Raw genomic sequence first — 16453 nt, forward strand, 5'->3', positions numbered from 1 at the left:
CCAAGGTTCATAAGACTGCATTTTCTTAAAATGTAAGAGTCTCTATTTTGAAATAACACTATTTTCAAAGGTACAAAAATGACAGTTAATGTTGAACATCCAAGTCTGCTCTCTGGTGGACAAAGCAGGAGTGTCACCTGATTCTCACAAAATTTAACTGACATTCATGACACAGAATATGCACAACCGCACAAGCATATTCCTCAGAATATAACTACATATGAGAATCCACCATTAAGTCCCTGGGAAAATGCACTGGTGACCTTGGGATTCTCTCTCTCAGCCCAGCACCTCTGCTCCTCCCTTTATTTTCTCCACGGGATATTACACTTGTTACATATTTTATTTGTCTGCCTACTAGAAAGTAAATACACAGAGACAGGAATCCCTACTTGATTTGTTCACTGCTAAATCTCCAATACCTAGACCAAACTAGGTACAGGTAATTTACTATTTGTGCCTTCTAATTGTGATTTCAGAGTAAACTTAGTATAGTCCAACCTGACTTAAAACAAAACAAAACAAAACAAAAAACTAACACAGTCAAGGGAATGAGCCTAAGTAATGCTGGCTTTCCAAAACACTGGAAAGCTACAAGCTTTCAACACAGATACCCTGGATTTGATTCTCCTTTCCCAAATCCCCAAGCCAATAATTACGTGGTCTTGTTGGTTTTTATTTTTATTTTTAAAAAGAAGCCAATGCTTTTTAGCTATTCTCTCCTGTCTGTGGCCCACTGAGACCCTTTTCCTCACAACTTTGGAAGAAGGCAGTCTGGAGAAACCATGCTGAACATAGCTACATGTGCCTCCTAGGCCATCTGGCTTTTAATTCTTGATTAACTTAACTGTAACTAAGTTGGAAATTTAAAGTACTCTTACTTTGGGAATGTGTAATCTTTGTCTACCAAGATATAACCCTTCAGAAAAGCTGCAGTCTGTATAAGAAAGATCTAGTTCCTATCTCTAGTTAAACACATCTTCTAAGGGGGCTCAAGAGTTGGCTCAGGCCGGGCGGTGGTGGCGCACGCCTTTAATCCCAGCACTCGGGAGGCAGAGGCAGGCGGATCTCTGAGTTCGAGGCCAGCCTGGTCTACAAGAGCTAGCTCCAGGACAGGCTCTAGAAACTACAGGGAAACCCTGTCTCGAAAAACCAAAAAAAAAAAAAAAAAAAAAAAAAAAAAAAAAAGAGTTGGCTCAGCGGTTAAGAACACTGGCTGCTCTTGTTGAGTACCTAGGTTCAATTTTTAGCACCTACATGGCAGCTCATAACCATCTGTAACTCCAGTTCCAAGGGAATCTGACACCCTTACACAAACATACATGTAGGCAAAACATCAACACACATATATAAAAATAAACTAATTAAAAAAATACATTTTTCTGGGGCTGGAGAGATGGCTCAGCAGTTAAAGAGCACTGACTATTCTTCCAGGAGGACTCAGGTTCAAATCTCAGCACCCACATGGTAGCTCACAACTGTCTATAACTCCAAGATCTGACATATTCACAAACATACATGCAGGTAAAACATCAATGCAGGGCTGCAGAGATGGCTCAGAGGTTAAAAGCACTGGCTGCTCTTCCGGAGGTCCTGAGTTCAATTCCCAGCAACCACATGGTGGCTCACAACCATCTGTACTGAGATCTGGCGCCCTCCTCTGGCGTGCGGGAATACATTGAGGCAGAATGTTGTATACATAATAAATAAATAAATCTTTAAAAAAAAAAATCAATGCACATAAAATAATAAAATAAAAATATTTTTAATGATACATCTTCTAAGAAGGCAGAGTCTAAGTTTCAAGTTTACTTTTGTTTAAAAAAAGAACTATTTTAATTGGCTTCTAAAACTATTTCCCCTAGCAGAGATTTATCTTCATTGACTTGTCAAAGTCTAACATGGCAAATGGCATAAACAGCATAAGGAAAGGCAAAAGGAAACAAGGCACAAAAAGCATGGGATTCAGAACAAAAGCAAAGCCTACCTGGCCTAATTTAAAACAAACAAATGGAGCAAGTCAATTCTCACGCACATGGCTATTCTGACTTCATCAGGTCAGGAAGAGAGAATTTAAAGCCAGCCAGGGGTAGACAAGAAGGTTAGAAGGAGACAGCAGTTCAGAGAAAATGGGTAAATGTGAAGATTCCAGGTTAGAACTACGTAGAGGTGACACAATCTTAGAAGCAATGGTTGTTGAAAAAAATCGAAAAAATCTAAAGCATGGTAAAACTTAGTTACTTCCATTGTTATAAAGTACAAAGCTACAATGCTGTTTTATTTTGAGATACTGTCTCACTATTTAGGCTAAAGTAGCTCAAATTTGTAATCCTCCTGCCTCAGCTTCTGAAGTGAAGAGATTACAGGTATGGATCAGTGTCCAGCTAGCTACAATGTTCTTATGAAATCAATTACCTGAACTTCCTACCTTTACTGATGGAGAAACTAGGTTTAAAGGTAAAATGAACCACTGACCAGTCTGGCCACAAGCATCTTCATAAAAGCAGTTCAGGAGTTGAGTGAACCAACTTCTGGAGAGGTGTGTTATAGATCTTTGTGACCGAGCTACACAGAGAAAGGGGACAGGAGGAAGGCACTCTCTATGGCTCCCTGGTAGTAAGATGGAATAAGATGCTTAAAAACAAAACATCTCCCTAAGTAAAGAGGGCATATACATTAAATCTATCTTCAGACAGGAAAGGCACGCAAGGTGCACGCCGGCAAACACAAGGTATAGGCTGCTCTGAGATGGCAGGAGAGTGCGCTCGGTAACCGACGGTGTTCTTGAGATTGTTTCTAGAGCAGTGTGTGAATTAAGGGACCAGAAATGCAGACTTTCCTTCCCGTCTCACTGCAGACCCTCTTGACCTGTATTTTCTATACTGCTTTACATAGACTTGAAAAGTCTGTAAGTACTTCATTAGACCATATCTTTCCCTCCTCTCAAACCTTCTCAGTTATTATTTCTTTCCCACACAGCTTCCCTACTCCTGATTGAACTGATAAAAAGCCTTTCCTCATATCTACAATCTTCCCTCAAGACACCATGACATCACCAAGATATCTCCCCTTCCCTGCCTTCCACAGAGCTCACTGGCAAGTCCTAACAGCAACCCTTCCAGACAAACCCAGAGATGTCACTGCTCATGAGTCTCTCTAACCTGTGAGCTCACAACTAACTTTCTGTCTAGTTTCTCTGCTTCTGCAATCTGTTCTTAAAATACCCAGAGCGAAGGTCTGTCCTTGCCTCTCTCTCTCTCTCACACACACATACACACACACCCCTACCTTCCTTGAAACAGGGTTTCATATAACCATACTGGCCTCAATCTTGTGATTCTCCTGTCTTAGCCTCCCATGCACTACAATTACAAGTGTATTTCACTATGCACAGCTTCAGAGTTAAAAAAAAAAAAAAAAAACCTAAGCAAAATATTAGTTAAACTCCCTAAAAGCTACCTTACTTAGAATAAGATGTAAGCTCTTCACCACAGCTCTGGGCCCTGCGTTAAGCTGGTTCCCATTTCATCTGCTTTCTGACCCACTCGCCCCCATCCTCCCTTCCCAGGCTCAAACTGCAGTGCCTTCTTTCTGTTACTCAGGAAGGTCAGCTTCTTCCACCATGGGGCATTTGTCCTCGCTGTCCCCTGCGTGGCTCACTCTTATTATTCTTAGCTCAGCTCAGATTTTACCTCTGAAGACCTATTCAAACAGGTAAAGTATGAATCCTGAGACTGTAAGGATGGTTCCGTGGTTAAGAGTGCTTGCTACACTTACAGAGGACCTGATCCAATCAATGGCTCACGCCCACCGTATCTCCTCCAACACCCTCTTCCGGTGTCCTCAGACACTGCACTCTTATGCACACATCCACACACACAGACACACACATGAACACATAATACGGTTTTTTAAATAGTAAATTTTAGGACCTGGGCAGGTGAGTCAATGGTTAAAAGCACTTGCTGCTTTTATGGAGAACCCAATCACTTCTAGCTCCTGTTTTAGGGGATTCAACAGCCCTTTCTGACCCCTGCAGGCTCCTGTATATACATGGTACACAAACATACACTCAAACACAGATACATACACACAAAATTAAAAAATATATATCTAAACATGATTTTAGGATATTAACATAGTTCATAAAAATGCTGTCTCACCCAAAATCATATATCATGAGATAATATTATTTACCTATCAGACTGACCCAAATCTAATTGTCACTGACGGTAAGAATGGACATTAGTATAACCTCCAGATAATTTGGAATGTGTTATCAGCTCCTTACACTTCCTCTCCTCTGGACATTAAAGACCTTAAGCATGTTAGGCAAATACTATACCACTGAGCTATACCCTTAGCTCAATGTTTTATTTAAGGTTTATTTATTTATTTATTTACTTACTTACTTACTTATCAATTTTAAGGCATCTTTGTGTAGCTCTGGCTGTCCTGGAACTTGCTCTATAGATCAGGCTGGCCTCCTCCTCAGAGACCTGCCTCTGGGATCAAAGGTGTGTGCCACCACTACTTGACAGGTTTATTTATTTTTATTGTATGTGCATGAGTGTTTGCCTGCATGTGTGCCCAGTGTTCAGAGGCCAGAAGAGGGTGTAGGAGCTCCTGAAACTGAAATTACAGATGTTATGATCCACCATGTAGGTGTTAGGAACAGAACTGGGTCCTCTGGAAAAGCAGCCAGTGCTCTTAACCATTGGGCCATCTCTCCAGTATCATTAATGTTTTTAAGAACCCTGCTATAGAATTTCCTAAGCCATCAAAATTACTTCCTGTCCCTTTTCACAACCCTGACAAGTATTAGCTTTGGTCTTTTTTCAGGATTTATTTTTAATAGAGCATGTTTTGGAAGAGAATACATTAGTAATCCTAAGGGATCTGGAGGCTCCAAGAGCAAGCACATGGAGAACACCTGTAACTGAAGTGGCTGAATAATTCCAGAAAGATCTGCTGAGTCTCCCACATCCACAAACCACCTACACTCCTCTCTGAAAGAATGCCTTTGGCATAAACAAGTTCCCTTCGCGCTACCTCGGCTTCATGGTTACTCACTGAGGTCATCACTGAGACTTGCCCATAAGGTTAGGTAAATCATAGGTATTAATTTGTGGCTTTAAGTGAAGCTAGACTCTTCATTACAAAAGAGGCAGGTTCAATAATGAGGAGTTATTTGGAAAACTGTAAAAATGTGAAAACCTACCACACAGATTCTATAGTGAACAGATGAAATAAGTCCCTAAGTAAACAACCCTACAAAATACCTGGACTCAGGACATGGCAAAGTATTATCTTTGGATTTCAGGGCAGGGATAGAAGAAAACAAAACAAAACGTAAAAATGTATGGCTATAATTCTTAGTCATTTATTGTCCCCTGCTAATCCTATGGTTAGGACATAAATCTGAAGACTATTATTAATTTGAGGATCACTAAAACAAACACCAGAGGCCATGAAACTTATGGTCTATAAGCAGTATATCTGGGGGCTGGAGAGCTGGCTCACGCAGTTAAGAGCATTTGTTCCTGCAGAGGACCGAGCCACCCACATGGCAGCTCACCAATATCTGTAACTCCAGTTTCACAGGAACTAATGTCTTCTGGCCTCTGTGGGCACTGCACTGCACTTCCTGCAATTACATACATGCAGGCAAAGCACTCAGAAGTAAAAATAAACCCTAAGAAAAAAGGCAGGGCAGTGGTGATGCACACCTTTGATCTCAGCACTCAGGAGGTAGAAGCAGGCGGATCTCTGAGTTCGAGGCCAGCTTGGTTTACAGAGCGAGTTCCTGGACAGCCAAGGCTACACAGAGAAACCCTGTCTAGGGGAAAAAAATACTCCTACTCCTACTCTTCCTACTACTATCTGGACCTTTTTATTAACCATTAGCACACAATCTCTTGAAGTTATTACATTCACTTATTTCTTTGTAAATGCATGTGTAGAGGTCAGAGGATAACTAGCAGGAATCCATCTTTCCCTTCCACCGTATGGGGCCCAAAGACCCCATACATCAAACTCTAAAGTCTCTTTCCCTCTGTACTAAGAGACTGTTCTTTGATAGAACATTTAAGAAAGTTGAATATAATTTAAATGCAGTTAGCAAATAAATGCTATGCTTTCATCTATACTAATATATAAGAAACAGTTACCACGTCAAATACTAGATATGGAACCCATGGACAAACCGAGACCTGAAGCAGTAAGGAACTTGTCCAGGCATGCAGTCAAGCAGGAAAGGTCATAGTTCTGACTGTAAACACGCTCCACTATGCTGCACTGCCTCCCTTAAACAGGAATTTTCCACGGAAGTGACAAAATGTGAAGCCACTCGGCTCCGTCTTAACCATTGTCTCACCAATGTGCCCACGGGCTGAAGAAGGTAACATATGTTCTTTTCTCAGAGAATTTCTGCTTCATGTCTACTAGTACTGAATATGGAGATTACTAATACAGATGTTTATCTGCCTTGATACTAAACACTTATCTGGTGACTTTTCAATTTTCTAAGTGTTTCACACACGTTACTATTAACAGATACAACCATCGCCAGCTCCTCATTAGAGAAGAACCCAGATGCTCTGCTGTCCATCCACCTGCATACAGTTTCCTACACCTGGGGAGGTAGTCCCTGCTAGTCACACGGTAAATTCCTACCACCGGTTCAACTCTTCCCTGAGTTAGTCATTTCCCTCCATGACCACAGAACCCTGTTACACATCTAGAACACAACTTCTTATCATTGTTCATGGTTTTCCTTTTGTCCAAAAGACCACACTTGTAAACGGGGATCCACCTCGGCGGTAGAGCAAGAGGCGCTGAGTTTCATCTCCAGTACCAGGATAGGGAGGATAGGAGGGAATGCCACACAAAAACTGAGCTCTTTGAAAGCAGAAACTGCCTTCTCATCTTTATTCCCTCAGTGCCAAACTCACTTATGAATGTGTAAAAAGTGGTTTTTATATAGAATCTAAACTAGGAATTAAGAAAGCTCAGTACAAGTCCTTAAAATGCAAGAAAGTGTATATTTCATTCTTTTTTCAGCTTTAAAGTAAGTAGTTTTTGTTGTTTTCTTGAAACAGGGTTCCCTGTAGCCAAGGCTGACCGTGAACTCTCGACCTTCTGTCTCTACCTCTAAAGTGAAGAATAAGTAGCTTTCATTCAATTAAATATTCATGCAGTGACTGCACTCCATAATCAGTTTAGTAGGATGTTCTGAGTGCTTTTTAGACGACTCACAAAAAGTCCAAAGATTCTTATTACCTCCTCCATCATGGCATCTTGCGTAGATGAGATTTCCCCTCTGGTTGCTCCACTGTGTACCAGGTTCCGCAGCCGTATACAGAATTCTCTCATCTATGACAGAAACGTATTCCGCATTCCAGTAGCTGCACAAGCTGTTAAGCCTAACAGATCATCACTAGCTATGTTGGAAGAACAACACAGCCAACACCCTGGGCAAAGTTTATAAAAACAAATTGATCTTCCCCAATCAGTCCACTTAAACAGATAGTGAAAAATACTTTCAATAAGGGCACAGGGATTATTCCTAAAGAACACTGGACAGAACTGATCTTCTGCAACTGACAGCCCCCTCTGCGTGTGCATGGGACAATGTCAGGTTCTGGTGCCCACCACCCTTAGAAAGCAGGAGACAGATCATAGAAGCACTAAGCACTCATATATATTCTCATTTAGAATCCTATTTGCTATCCACTTTGCCTTCTCTGCCAGTCACTATGACTGTGACTATACTAACCTCCAACATGTTTTTCTGTTTCTTTCAATTTTGGGAGAAGTCCCACATTAAAAAGATTCTGAAACTGAACTGCAGTGCTAAAATGACTTCTCAATCAGAATGAAATCCAAAGCTAAGACTTACGATCTTCTAGCCTTTGGATAAGAGACCCCAGAGTTCCCTAGGTAGGAAACAGCCTACATCCAATATTGGCGAAACAGCTATGCTTATTTTTAAATGCACTCTTTTCCTTGGGGATAACATCTAATTTCAGTTGTGTAGATATGGGCGGCAGATTTTGGCAACGTCCAGTTCTCAAAAAAGAGATCTGGCAAGCAGAACACCACCGCACAGGGCTTATAATCATCCCTGGGAAAATGTGGAGGAGAAATGATTCATTAGGGTAACTTAAGCCATAAAAAACAGCTCAGTGACTACATCAAATCCTCAGTGGGTGGCTAAACCACACTGATGTGGTCTGGGTAAGCCTAAGAACAAAGCACACTTTTAAGGAAGTCTTACAAATTGCTCTGCTGGTTTCTGCAGTGCATGAAGTGGCCTCAGCACACCTCCACTAGAAGCCAGTGGGCAGCACGGAAGCCTGTGTGTTCAAGACCCAAGTTAATTGAACCTAGTACTTTTTCCTTGAATATGTGTAAGAAAACACTAAAATCAACAGAAACAGAACACAGTTATCTTAACAATTTCTTGAGGTTAATGTGTAGCCACACTGCTTTTGATAGACCTTGACATCAATAGTTATCCTGTCTCTGTAAAGTCAGTTAGTTTAAGGTCGAGTACACTAACCCAGTCCCTCCTACTCATATTCAGTACCTTGTGATTGAGAATGTCATTCATTCTTCTGCTTGCCTCTGTCGTATGAGATTCAGGGAAACATTTCTTAGGGACAACACCATATTTTTCTAAAAGACAACAATTTTAGTGTTCAATAAAGTGAAAATAATTTCTAATATTAGAAATTCTGTCCAAACTATTGGCTACTTTAAACTAGGCTGTATTAATGAGCAAGGGTAGGGTTTGGTTTACTTGTTTGAAAAAGGGTGGCCTCAAAGTCTCTATGTAGCTAAGAATAACCTTGAACTTCTAGTCTTTCTGCCTCGACCTCCTAAGTACTGGAGTTAGAGGCACATACTGGGCACAGAACACTAGACCTGGTTTATTCAGTGCTGGGGACTGAACTCATAGCTTTGTGCACGCCAGGCAGCCCTCTACCGCTGGACTTCATCCCCAGCCCTTACCAGTGTTGTTGGATTGTTTGACTGAACATAGGGCCTCGGGCATGCTGAGAAAGTGCCTTACTTCTGAGTTATCCCTCCAACCCCTTCAACAGACTTTTACCATGAGGCTATCTGCCTCAAAATTCAGTCTAATATTCCCACCTATCGTATTCTATAAAACACTCAGCACAAGGTCTCCCACAAGAAAATGTTTGGATAAAGACATTTTCACACAGACGCAGGGTTTTGTTTGCTTGTGTGCTTGCCCTACTGGCTGGCTGTTGCTGTTTGCAGTGCTAGGGATCAGACCCAAGGTCACGTGCATGCCAGACAGGCACTCTACCACAGATCTACACCACCAAACCACTTTTCTTTCCTTTTCAGATTTATTTTTATTTTATGAGTATTTTCCCTGCATTTATGTATGTGCACCATGTGTGTCCCTGAGGAGGTCAGAAAAGTGTCTATAGTTACAGATGGCTGTAAACCACCCCACAGGTACTAGGAACCTAGCCTGGGTCTTCTGGAACAGAAGCAAGTGCTCTTAACTGCTTGCCTGTCTCTTTAGCCCCAGTAATATGTTCTTAATTCCCGGGTGCTTTAAGATTACTTTATATATGTAGGGGTGTTTTGCCTGCACATATGTCTGTGCACCATGTAAAGCCTAGAAGAAGATTTTAATACACTAGAATTGGAGTTATAGATGGCTATGGGCCACATATAGCTGCTGGAAATTGAACCTGGGTCCTCTGAAAGAGCAAACAGTGCTTTTTCAGTCACTGAGCCATCTCTCTAGCCCCTCAGTGCTTTTTATGAGACGTTACTTCTAATTAATTCTCCTCCCAGTCAAGCCTTCATGGTATCTACTTCTTTATCAGTTATTTAAAGAAAGGAACTTCACATTGAGAATGAGAAGTAAAAATTTGTAGAGCTAACTATGCAGCCTTCTTGGAAGTCAGTTCCACTGTGTACATAACCACCAGAGAAATGGCCTATTCCTAACTGCAGAGCTTGCAATTCCATTAGGGACAAGCTCTTACCAACGATATTGACAAGCATGTCCCATTGTCCACCATCATTTGTAGGGTTCATAAGCAAATACTGCACCAGTCTCCCATCTTCAGGCTCTTTTTTCTGGGCTGTATCCACGAAAGCATTCAAGAAGAAATAACAGCGTTCAACCTAAAGTAAAAGAAAATAAATAAAATTAAAGGCAAAGGGAGTCAATCACATCACTGGCATGCATGATCGGAAGAATGGGAGCCCTGGGACAACTAAGAACAAAATATATAAGTTTTTTAAAACTGAAGTTGGTAATTAAATATCAGTACTTGGCTTCAAAAGAATATCTGATCTTGTCTTATATTTGCATATATTTAAACACACTGCATCCATGTACTGCATATACAGTCTAATGTTTAAATAAATCCTATTTTAGAGTCTTTACTCAGTAAGCATCTAATGAACAGTTATATTTTAAGGGTTTTTAAATGAAATAAAAATATTTACTGCTTTTTTTTTATCCCCCAGCAAGGTGCTACCAAAAGAAACTGGGTGCCTAAAAATTCAAATGGCCTAAGTGAAGATGCTAGATAAGCAAACTGCTGAAACAAAATTTTAATTTTTAAATAAAGAAAACACAAGCAGTGAGTCAATAAATTTGTTGCTTCCTCAGAGAGCGCAGCCACCTACCAAATAGAAAGCAGCTGCGGGGCTTGAGTTCAGGTTAGAGCTTTGTCAACAGCACACCAGAAGCCCTATTCTGACCCTAGCACCACAAAAGGAAAAGAAGGAAATACACGTCTGCCTTTGATAAGATAGACTATGATTCTTGGGAAATCAGACTAGAACCACATCTGTAATAAAAAGGTACACTGTATGAGAAAGGCAAAATAACATAAAGGCTGCCCCTAACTAGGTTCTATTGAAACAAAAGGAATCATGCAAGGTCAGTCCCCTACCTTGTCCCAAAAAAACAGGTAAGATTGACTAAACTCAAATTCTTCAATATTAAATTTTTTCATGAATGGAAGTCTCATAACATTCAAACAAGAAAAGATCCAGCATCGTCCTAAAATGAGAAAGCAAACCGAGAAGTTTATGACTATTTATGGATCACACTGCCCCAACTGTATTTCCAAACACCAGATCCATAAAATCTGGACATTAAGACTAAATAAGAAATAAAAGAAATATCAAATGTATTTGTTTTTGTGACAGTCTTATATTATATAGCACACTATATACAGCCAGGGTGGTCTTGAACACCTGATTCTCCTGCTTCATGTCTCAAGTATAATATGACATGTGTCACAATATTTGGTGTTATGTGATACTAGGAATTGCACCCAGGAATTTGTACATGCTAGACACTCTTCCAGCTTAACTACAAGGAATTTGTACATGCTAGACACTCTTCCAGCTTAACTACATCTTCAGCCCAGAACAGAAATATTAAAACCAAACCAAACCAAAAGACATGTAGTGATTGCTACTATATAACACACACAAACACACAAAGACACACACACACTCAAAACCAAAATCAAAACGTAACAAAAAACCAACCAGAACCTTTTAGGTTGGACATGGTGGCTTATACCTATAACCCCTGCACTTAGAGACTAAAGCAAGAAGACTGCTGTGTTCAAGGTCAGCCTCGATAACTAGTAAGTTCTAGCACAGCCTAGAAACACTAAAAGAAAATGAACAGAAATCATGAATAAATTGCATGATGTCCAAAAAGGACACAGAGGATAAAGAAACTTTTGCTTTTTAAGTTCTTCATAAGACAGTAGTGAAGTGGGAGAACGTCCTTTTTCTTCTCGATAATGCCCAGACTGGCAAGGACGTGGAAAAACAAGCATCCCCTACTCAGCAGGGAGCTGAGGAAATACAAGTCACCTGACAACAATCCAGGAATCAAAATCTTAATTTGAAATTAACAAAAACCTTAATTTAGAATGGACAGGGCATCCTTCAGTGAATGTGAAGCCTAACATAAAGCTCTTGCCCACACTCCCAAAAGGAGTGTTTTTTTTTTTTTTTTCTTTTTTTGGTTTTTCGAGACAGGGTTTCTCTGCAGCTTTTTTAGAGCCTGTCCTGGAACTAGCTCTTGTAGACCAGGCTGGCCTCGAACTCACAGAGATCCGCCTGCCTCTGCCTCCTGAGTGCTGGGATTAAAGGCGTGCGCCACCACCGCCCGGCCAAAAGGAGTGCTTTTAAAGGAGGTATTTGACTAACCAGGGCACATAAAAATTCAAACACAAATGGAAAGTTTGGGAGAGCTGGAGCAGGAAGATCACTTCAGCTCAAGAGTTAAAATACATATAATTTAAAAACAGACATAAAATGAAACAACAAAGTGTTTTCCTCTTAAAATCATGTTAACACAGCAAATTAACTTAGCAACACTACTGTTCCAGGACAGAAATGTGGCTCAGGGGCTGGAGAAATGGCTCAGCGGTTAAGAGCACTGACTCTTAACCAGAGGACCAGGGCTCAATTCCCAGCACCCACATGGCAGCCCACAACTGTCTGAAAATCCAGTTCCAGGGGATCTGACACCTTCACACCAATGCACATAAAGATAAATAAATCATAAAAAAAAAATTTAAAAAAAAGAAAAAGAAATGCTCAGTTGGTAGAATGCTTAACTAGCATGCAAGGACCCTGGATTCGGAGTGCATGCCTGCAATCATAGTCCAGCACACGGGAGGTGGAGGCAGAAGGACGAGAAGTTCAAGGCCACTGTTGGCTACAAAGGAGGATCAATTTCCTGCTCTATTTTCACAGCTTCACTCTCTCCACACACCTGGCCATCAGGAGCCACGTTTTCAAGCACAGCCCACCATCATTCTTCCATTTAGTATGTTTCTGACAGCGATGTTCTAAACCCAAGCATGATGCTGTCCCCGAAGACTTTATGACAAACATTAAAGACATAAGTATGTCTTCATTTAAATGCATGACCAGAGCTTCTGTAGTTCACTGCTTTCCATACCAATGTGGGTTTTTAGAGGTCTCTTTCCAATGACACCAACATTTCTATGTAAGGTCACGTCCAGAACTTTCAAATATTTTGCCTCACAGAAACTGATGGAATCTAGTATCTGTAAGCATCCAAACTAGCATGGACTAGAGCCTTTACCAAAACACAACTCTACTGCAAGATAAACTCAGTGTGTCTATCCAGAAAGCCTTTGGGAGCCGAGACTAAAGAGTAATGCTCTTCGGAAGGAAAACGCAGGGAAATTTCCAACATATTTGAATATAATGTTTTTACAGATATGAAACCATTTCTACAACATACAACAAACGAAAGGTTTATAAAAAGGCACATGTAAAAATTCTTAAAGTATGATCTCATATTAAAAGCAATCATACAGGAAATAAAGACTTGATGGGTAAACAAATCTACTCTACTGTACTTCACAGGTTTTCTACACTGGACAAGAATGGGTCTGTAACAAAGGAAAAAACTTAAATTATTTTTCTGAATAGTGACATCTTTGTTTTAGGCTGGCTTATTTGTACACTAGTTGTCTCCTGCACATTATTTCTATTTCTGGGTGAACTGTCCGGATGAAAACATCACAAGAACAAACGACATCACCCATGCACCATTAGTATTTAAAGGAAAGAGATACATCACATAAGACCTCACCATTCCAAAAGCTTCTGAACTAAGGGCCTGGGCGTGCTAGGTAAGACCTTTCTATGACATAGAAAGATTTTTTGCAAGGTCATGATTTTTTTTCCTTTAAAATTTAAAAATCAATCTTACTAAGGTATAATTTACATACAGCAAGACATTACTCATGTTAAATGTATGCTTGTGAGTTTTGAACTGCTCTAAGTAGCAATAATGTGTTTTCTGTAAGTACACATGGGCTTGGAGTCGTATCAAAACGACGGAAAATAATGGAAGTTCTCTTTAGTTTAATTTTGTTGTGAGACTATTTCTCCTTCTTGAATTCCTGGATAACCAGTCTCTCAGTGTAGATGTATTTCCAACAGTGGTAACTGGACAACGTACAGCAAAACAAGAATTCTCAGCCAGAAAGGAATGAGAACTCAAGAGTACTACGAAGTGACCTATGAGCACAGTAACTCCAGCTGTAGCCACGGAGCACATTTTTAAATAATAGCCAACGACATTCTATTGTAACCACATTAAGGTTTTTCTATTTTATATATTTGGATTTTAGCACAATTCTGGGAAGTCTTCTAGAGTAAGGATATCTTTCTATGGACTACTTGTGACCAAGGGCATAGCTCGTCTTTGCTTTAGGTTTATCTGTATGCAATCTCTCCCCACATCTGTTTCTAGCTTCTGCTACTTCCTGATGAACTGTTAACATAAAAATTGCATGGGAACAAGCCACATATACCCAACATCACATAACATCAAGACAATATGGCGATATGCATCCAATGGCCGTCACCTTGGTGTTCAAACTAATCGCTAACAGGCCACCACACAAGCAGAGCTCTTGGGCCTGCGTTTCCTTGTTTACTGCGACTTCTTTCAATGTGTTACAAAGCTGTTCTTCTAAGGCCATTTTTAGGACAACAAAACAGACTGCTGTCAGTAAAGCAGGGAAGAAGTCGAAGACCTCACCAGAGCTCTTCTGGTTGGTAACTGGTTTGCCTTCCTGAGGCACAACGTGCTGGAACACATGCTGAGCACCCTGGACCGTGGCTCTCTTCAGACAGATGTCCAGCAGATCATGGGTGGTCCCGACATTCTGGGCAAGTACAAACTGAGGGTCTGAATTTAGTTTATGGATCAGAGCAGCTACCTTCTCCGAATTCAGTCCTGTGGGGAGACCAAATGCCATTATAATCATAACATACCCCTTCCAAATAAATGAATGAATAAATAATAAATAAATAAATAAATAAATAAATAAATAAATAAATAGGCTGGCGAGGGCAGCTTTCAGATAGGATCACTGTAGATCCTAGATTTAACTTCGCAAGAGCATCCTGGAGCGTGCAGAAGCCAGAAAGTCCTCCCACAGTGTCCTGCAAGATGCCGTCTTTCTCCGATCCCGTCTCCCGGAGGGCTACATCCCCCGCCCTCGCCTAGGTCTCCCCACCACCACCCTCGGCCTTTCACCGCAGGGCCTCACGGTCCGCGGAGCCTGGGAGAGGACCCTGGAAAGCACTCGCGGGAAGAGCGGCGCCTCACCCGCGTTGTTCATGGCGCCCACGCTGCCTCGTGGGGAAACGTTAGTTTTCGGGGTCCTCGGATGAGCTCTGGGGTTACACTACAGCCCGCTGCCTAGCTGGCCGGACCTAGTTCTCGCACCCGGAGAGCCGGAAAAAGGAAACCCGCTCAATGGTGGCCGAGAGAAACGGGGTCCGCGGAGGGACAAAACTCCCCCCCTCGCGTTGCTGAGTCAGCGCCGTCGGGGGTTGGCCCCGCCCGGGGGAGGGCCGACGGGGGGCGGCCTCGCTGACGCTAGGGCCCGCAACTCAGCTCGGGCGCGGCCCGGCGAAGCCACCCACGTTGGCAGCCCGGGTCGCCAGCATTGCTCACTCTTCATCCCAGCGGCGCCCTCCGCCATCTGTGATCCGTCCCTCTTCCTAGCCACATGGGCGTCCTCCCAGGGTCCCAGGCTCACAGAGGAAGTAGGCTGAGGGTTCCGTGCTGAGCCCAGATCCCTCACATTCTAACTTTGGGAAAACTAACGCCCAGAGGTTTTTTGAGAGGCCAAAAGAAGGCTCCAAGAGATGAGAAGGAATCAAGGGTCCCGAAATTTGGCATGGGACCAGGGTTGACAGGTCTCAAGAAACCACCCGAAAGCTTTACCTGCGGACACTTATCTGACCAATCTGTTCATTTTTCAAGTGCAACTTGTTGCTTGGATTCTAGTGAGAACAAAATTCTTGTATTTGAAAGGATTTTTGGAACCGATCTCTTTCCCACCCACCCATAAGCTACAACCACGGCTCTACAAATGCACATCTGCTCGTTTCATCTACACATTCTGGGCATCACAGGGCTCAGGAGCGGCTCCTACTCAGCCTGGCTTGTGCTAAGGAGAACGACTAGGTTAGTTTTGTGCCCCATCCCCTCTCCTGTATCGTCTCTACAAAACCTGTGAAAGAAACACACACCCTTCAAGATAACTAATCAGTTTTCCAAGATTAGGTGGGTGGAGCATTGCATATAAAATAAGTTCAGCTGTATTTTTACTAAGCTGTTTTCTGCGAAGCCTAGAATCTAATTTTTTTGCTTTGTTTTTCAAAACGGGGTTTCTCTGTGTAACAGCCCTGGATGTCCTGTAAGTCGCTCTGTAGGCCAGGCTGGCTTTGAATTTACAGAGATTCCCCCCTGCCTCTTTCTCCTGAGTGCTGGGATTAAAGGCGTGGGCCACCACCGCTCAGCCTAGAATCTGAGTCTTAAATTGATAATCGACCGCGGTTCAGGGGAATTCCAATGTTTGGA

The 16453-nt window shown here is 41.8% G+C and overlaps 1 protein-coding gene across 2 annotated transcripts in view; it reads right to left on the minus strand.

The window, feature by feature from the left end:
* Positions 1–15418, minus strand: part of Blmh (bleomycin hydrolase) — a 39812-nt gene extending 24394 nt beyond the window's left edge. Inside the window, exons 1-6 of one of the 2 annotated variants that reach the window (XM_038326320.2) lie at positions 15191–15418; positions 14618–14815; positions 10956–11065; positions 10035–10176; positions 8591–8679; positions 7282–7374 (exon numbers count right to left, since the gene is read on the minus strand). In XM_038326320.2, the coding sequence (XP_038182248.1) occupies positions 7282–7374; positions 8591–8679; positions 10035–10176; positions 10956–11065; positions 14618–14815; positions 15191–15203 (645 nt within the window). In that variant the 5' untranslated portion in view covers positions 15204–15418. Of the gene's footprint in view, positions 1–7281; positions 7375–8590; positions 8680–10034; positions 10177–10955; positions 11066–14617; positions 14816–15190 lie in introns of those variants that run through there. The other variant, XM_038326321.1, reaches the window with a different exon arrangement.
* Positions 15419–16453: the final 1035 nt, after the last annotated feature.

The sequence above is a fragment of the Arvicola amphibius genome, chromosome 4 (genome assembly GCF_903992535.2).
Source record: "Arvicola amphibius chromosome 4, mArvAmp1.2, whole genome shotgun sequence".
Taxonomy (NCBI): domain Eukaryota; kingdom Metazoa; phylum Chordata; class Mammalia; order Rodentia; family Cricetidae; genus Arvicola; species Arvicola amphibius.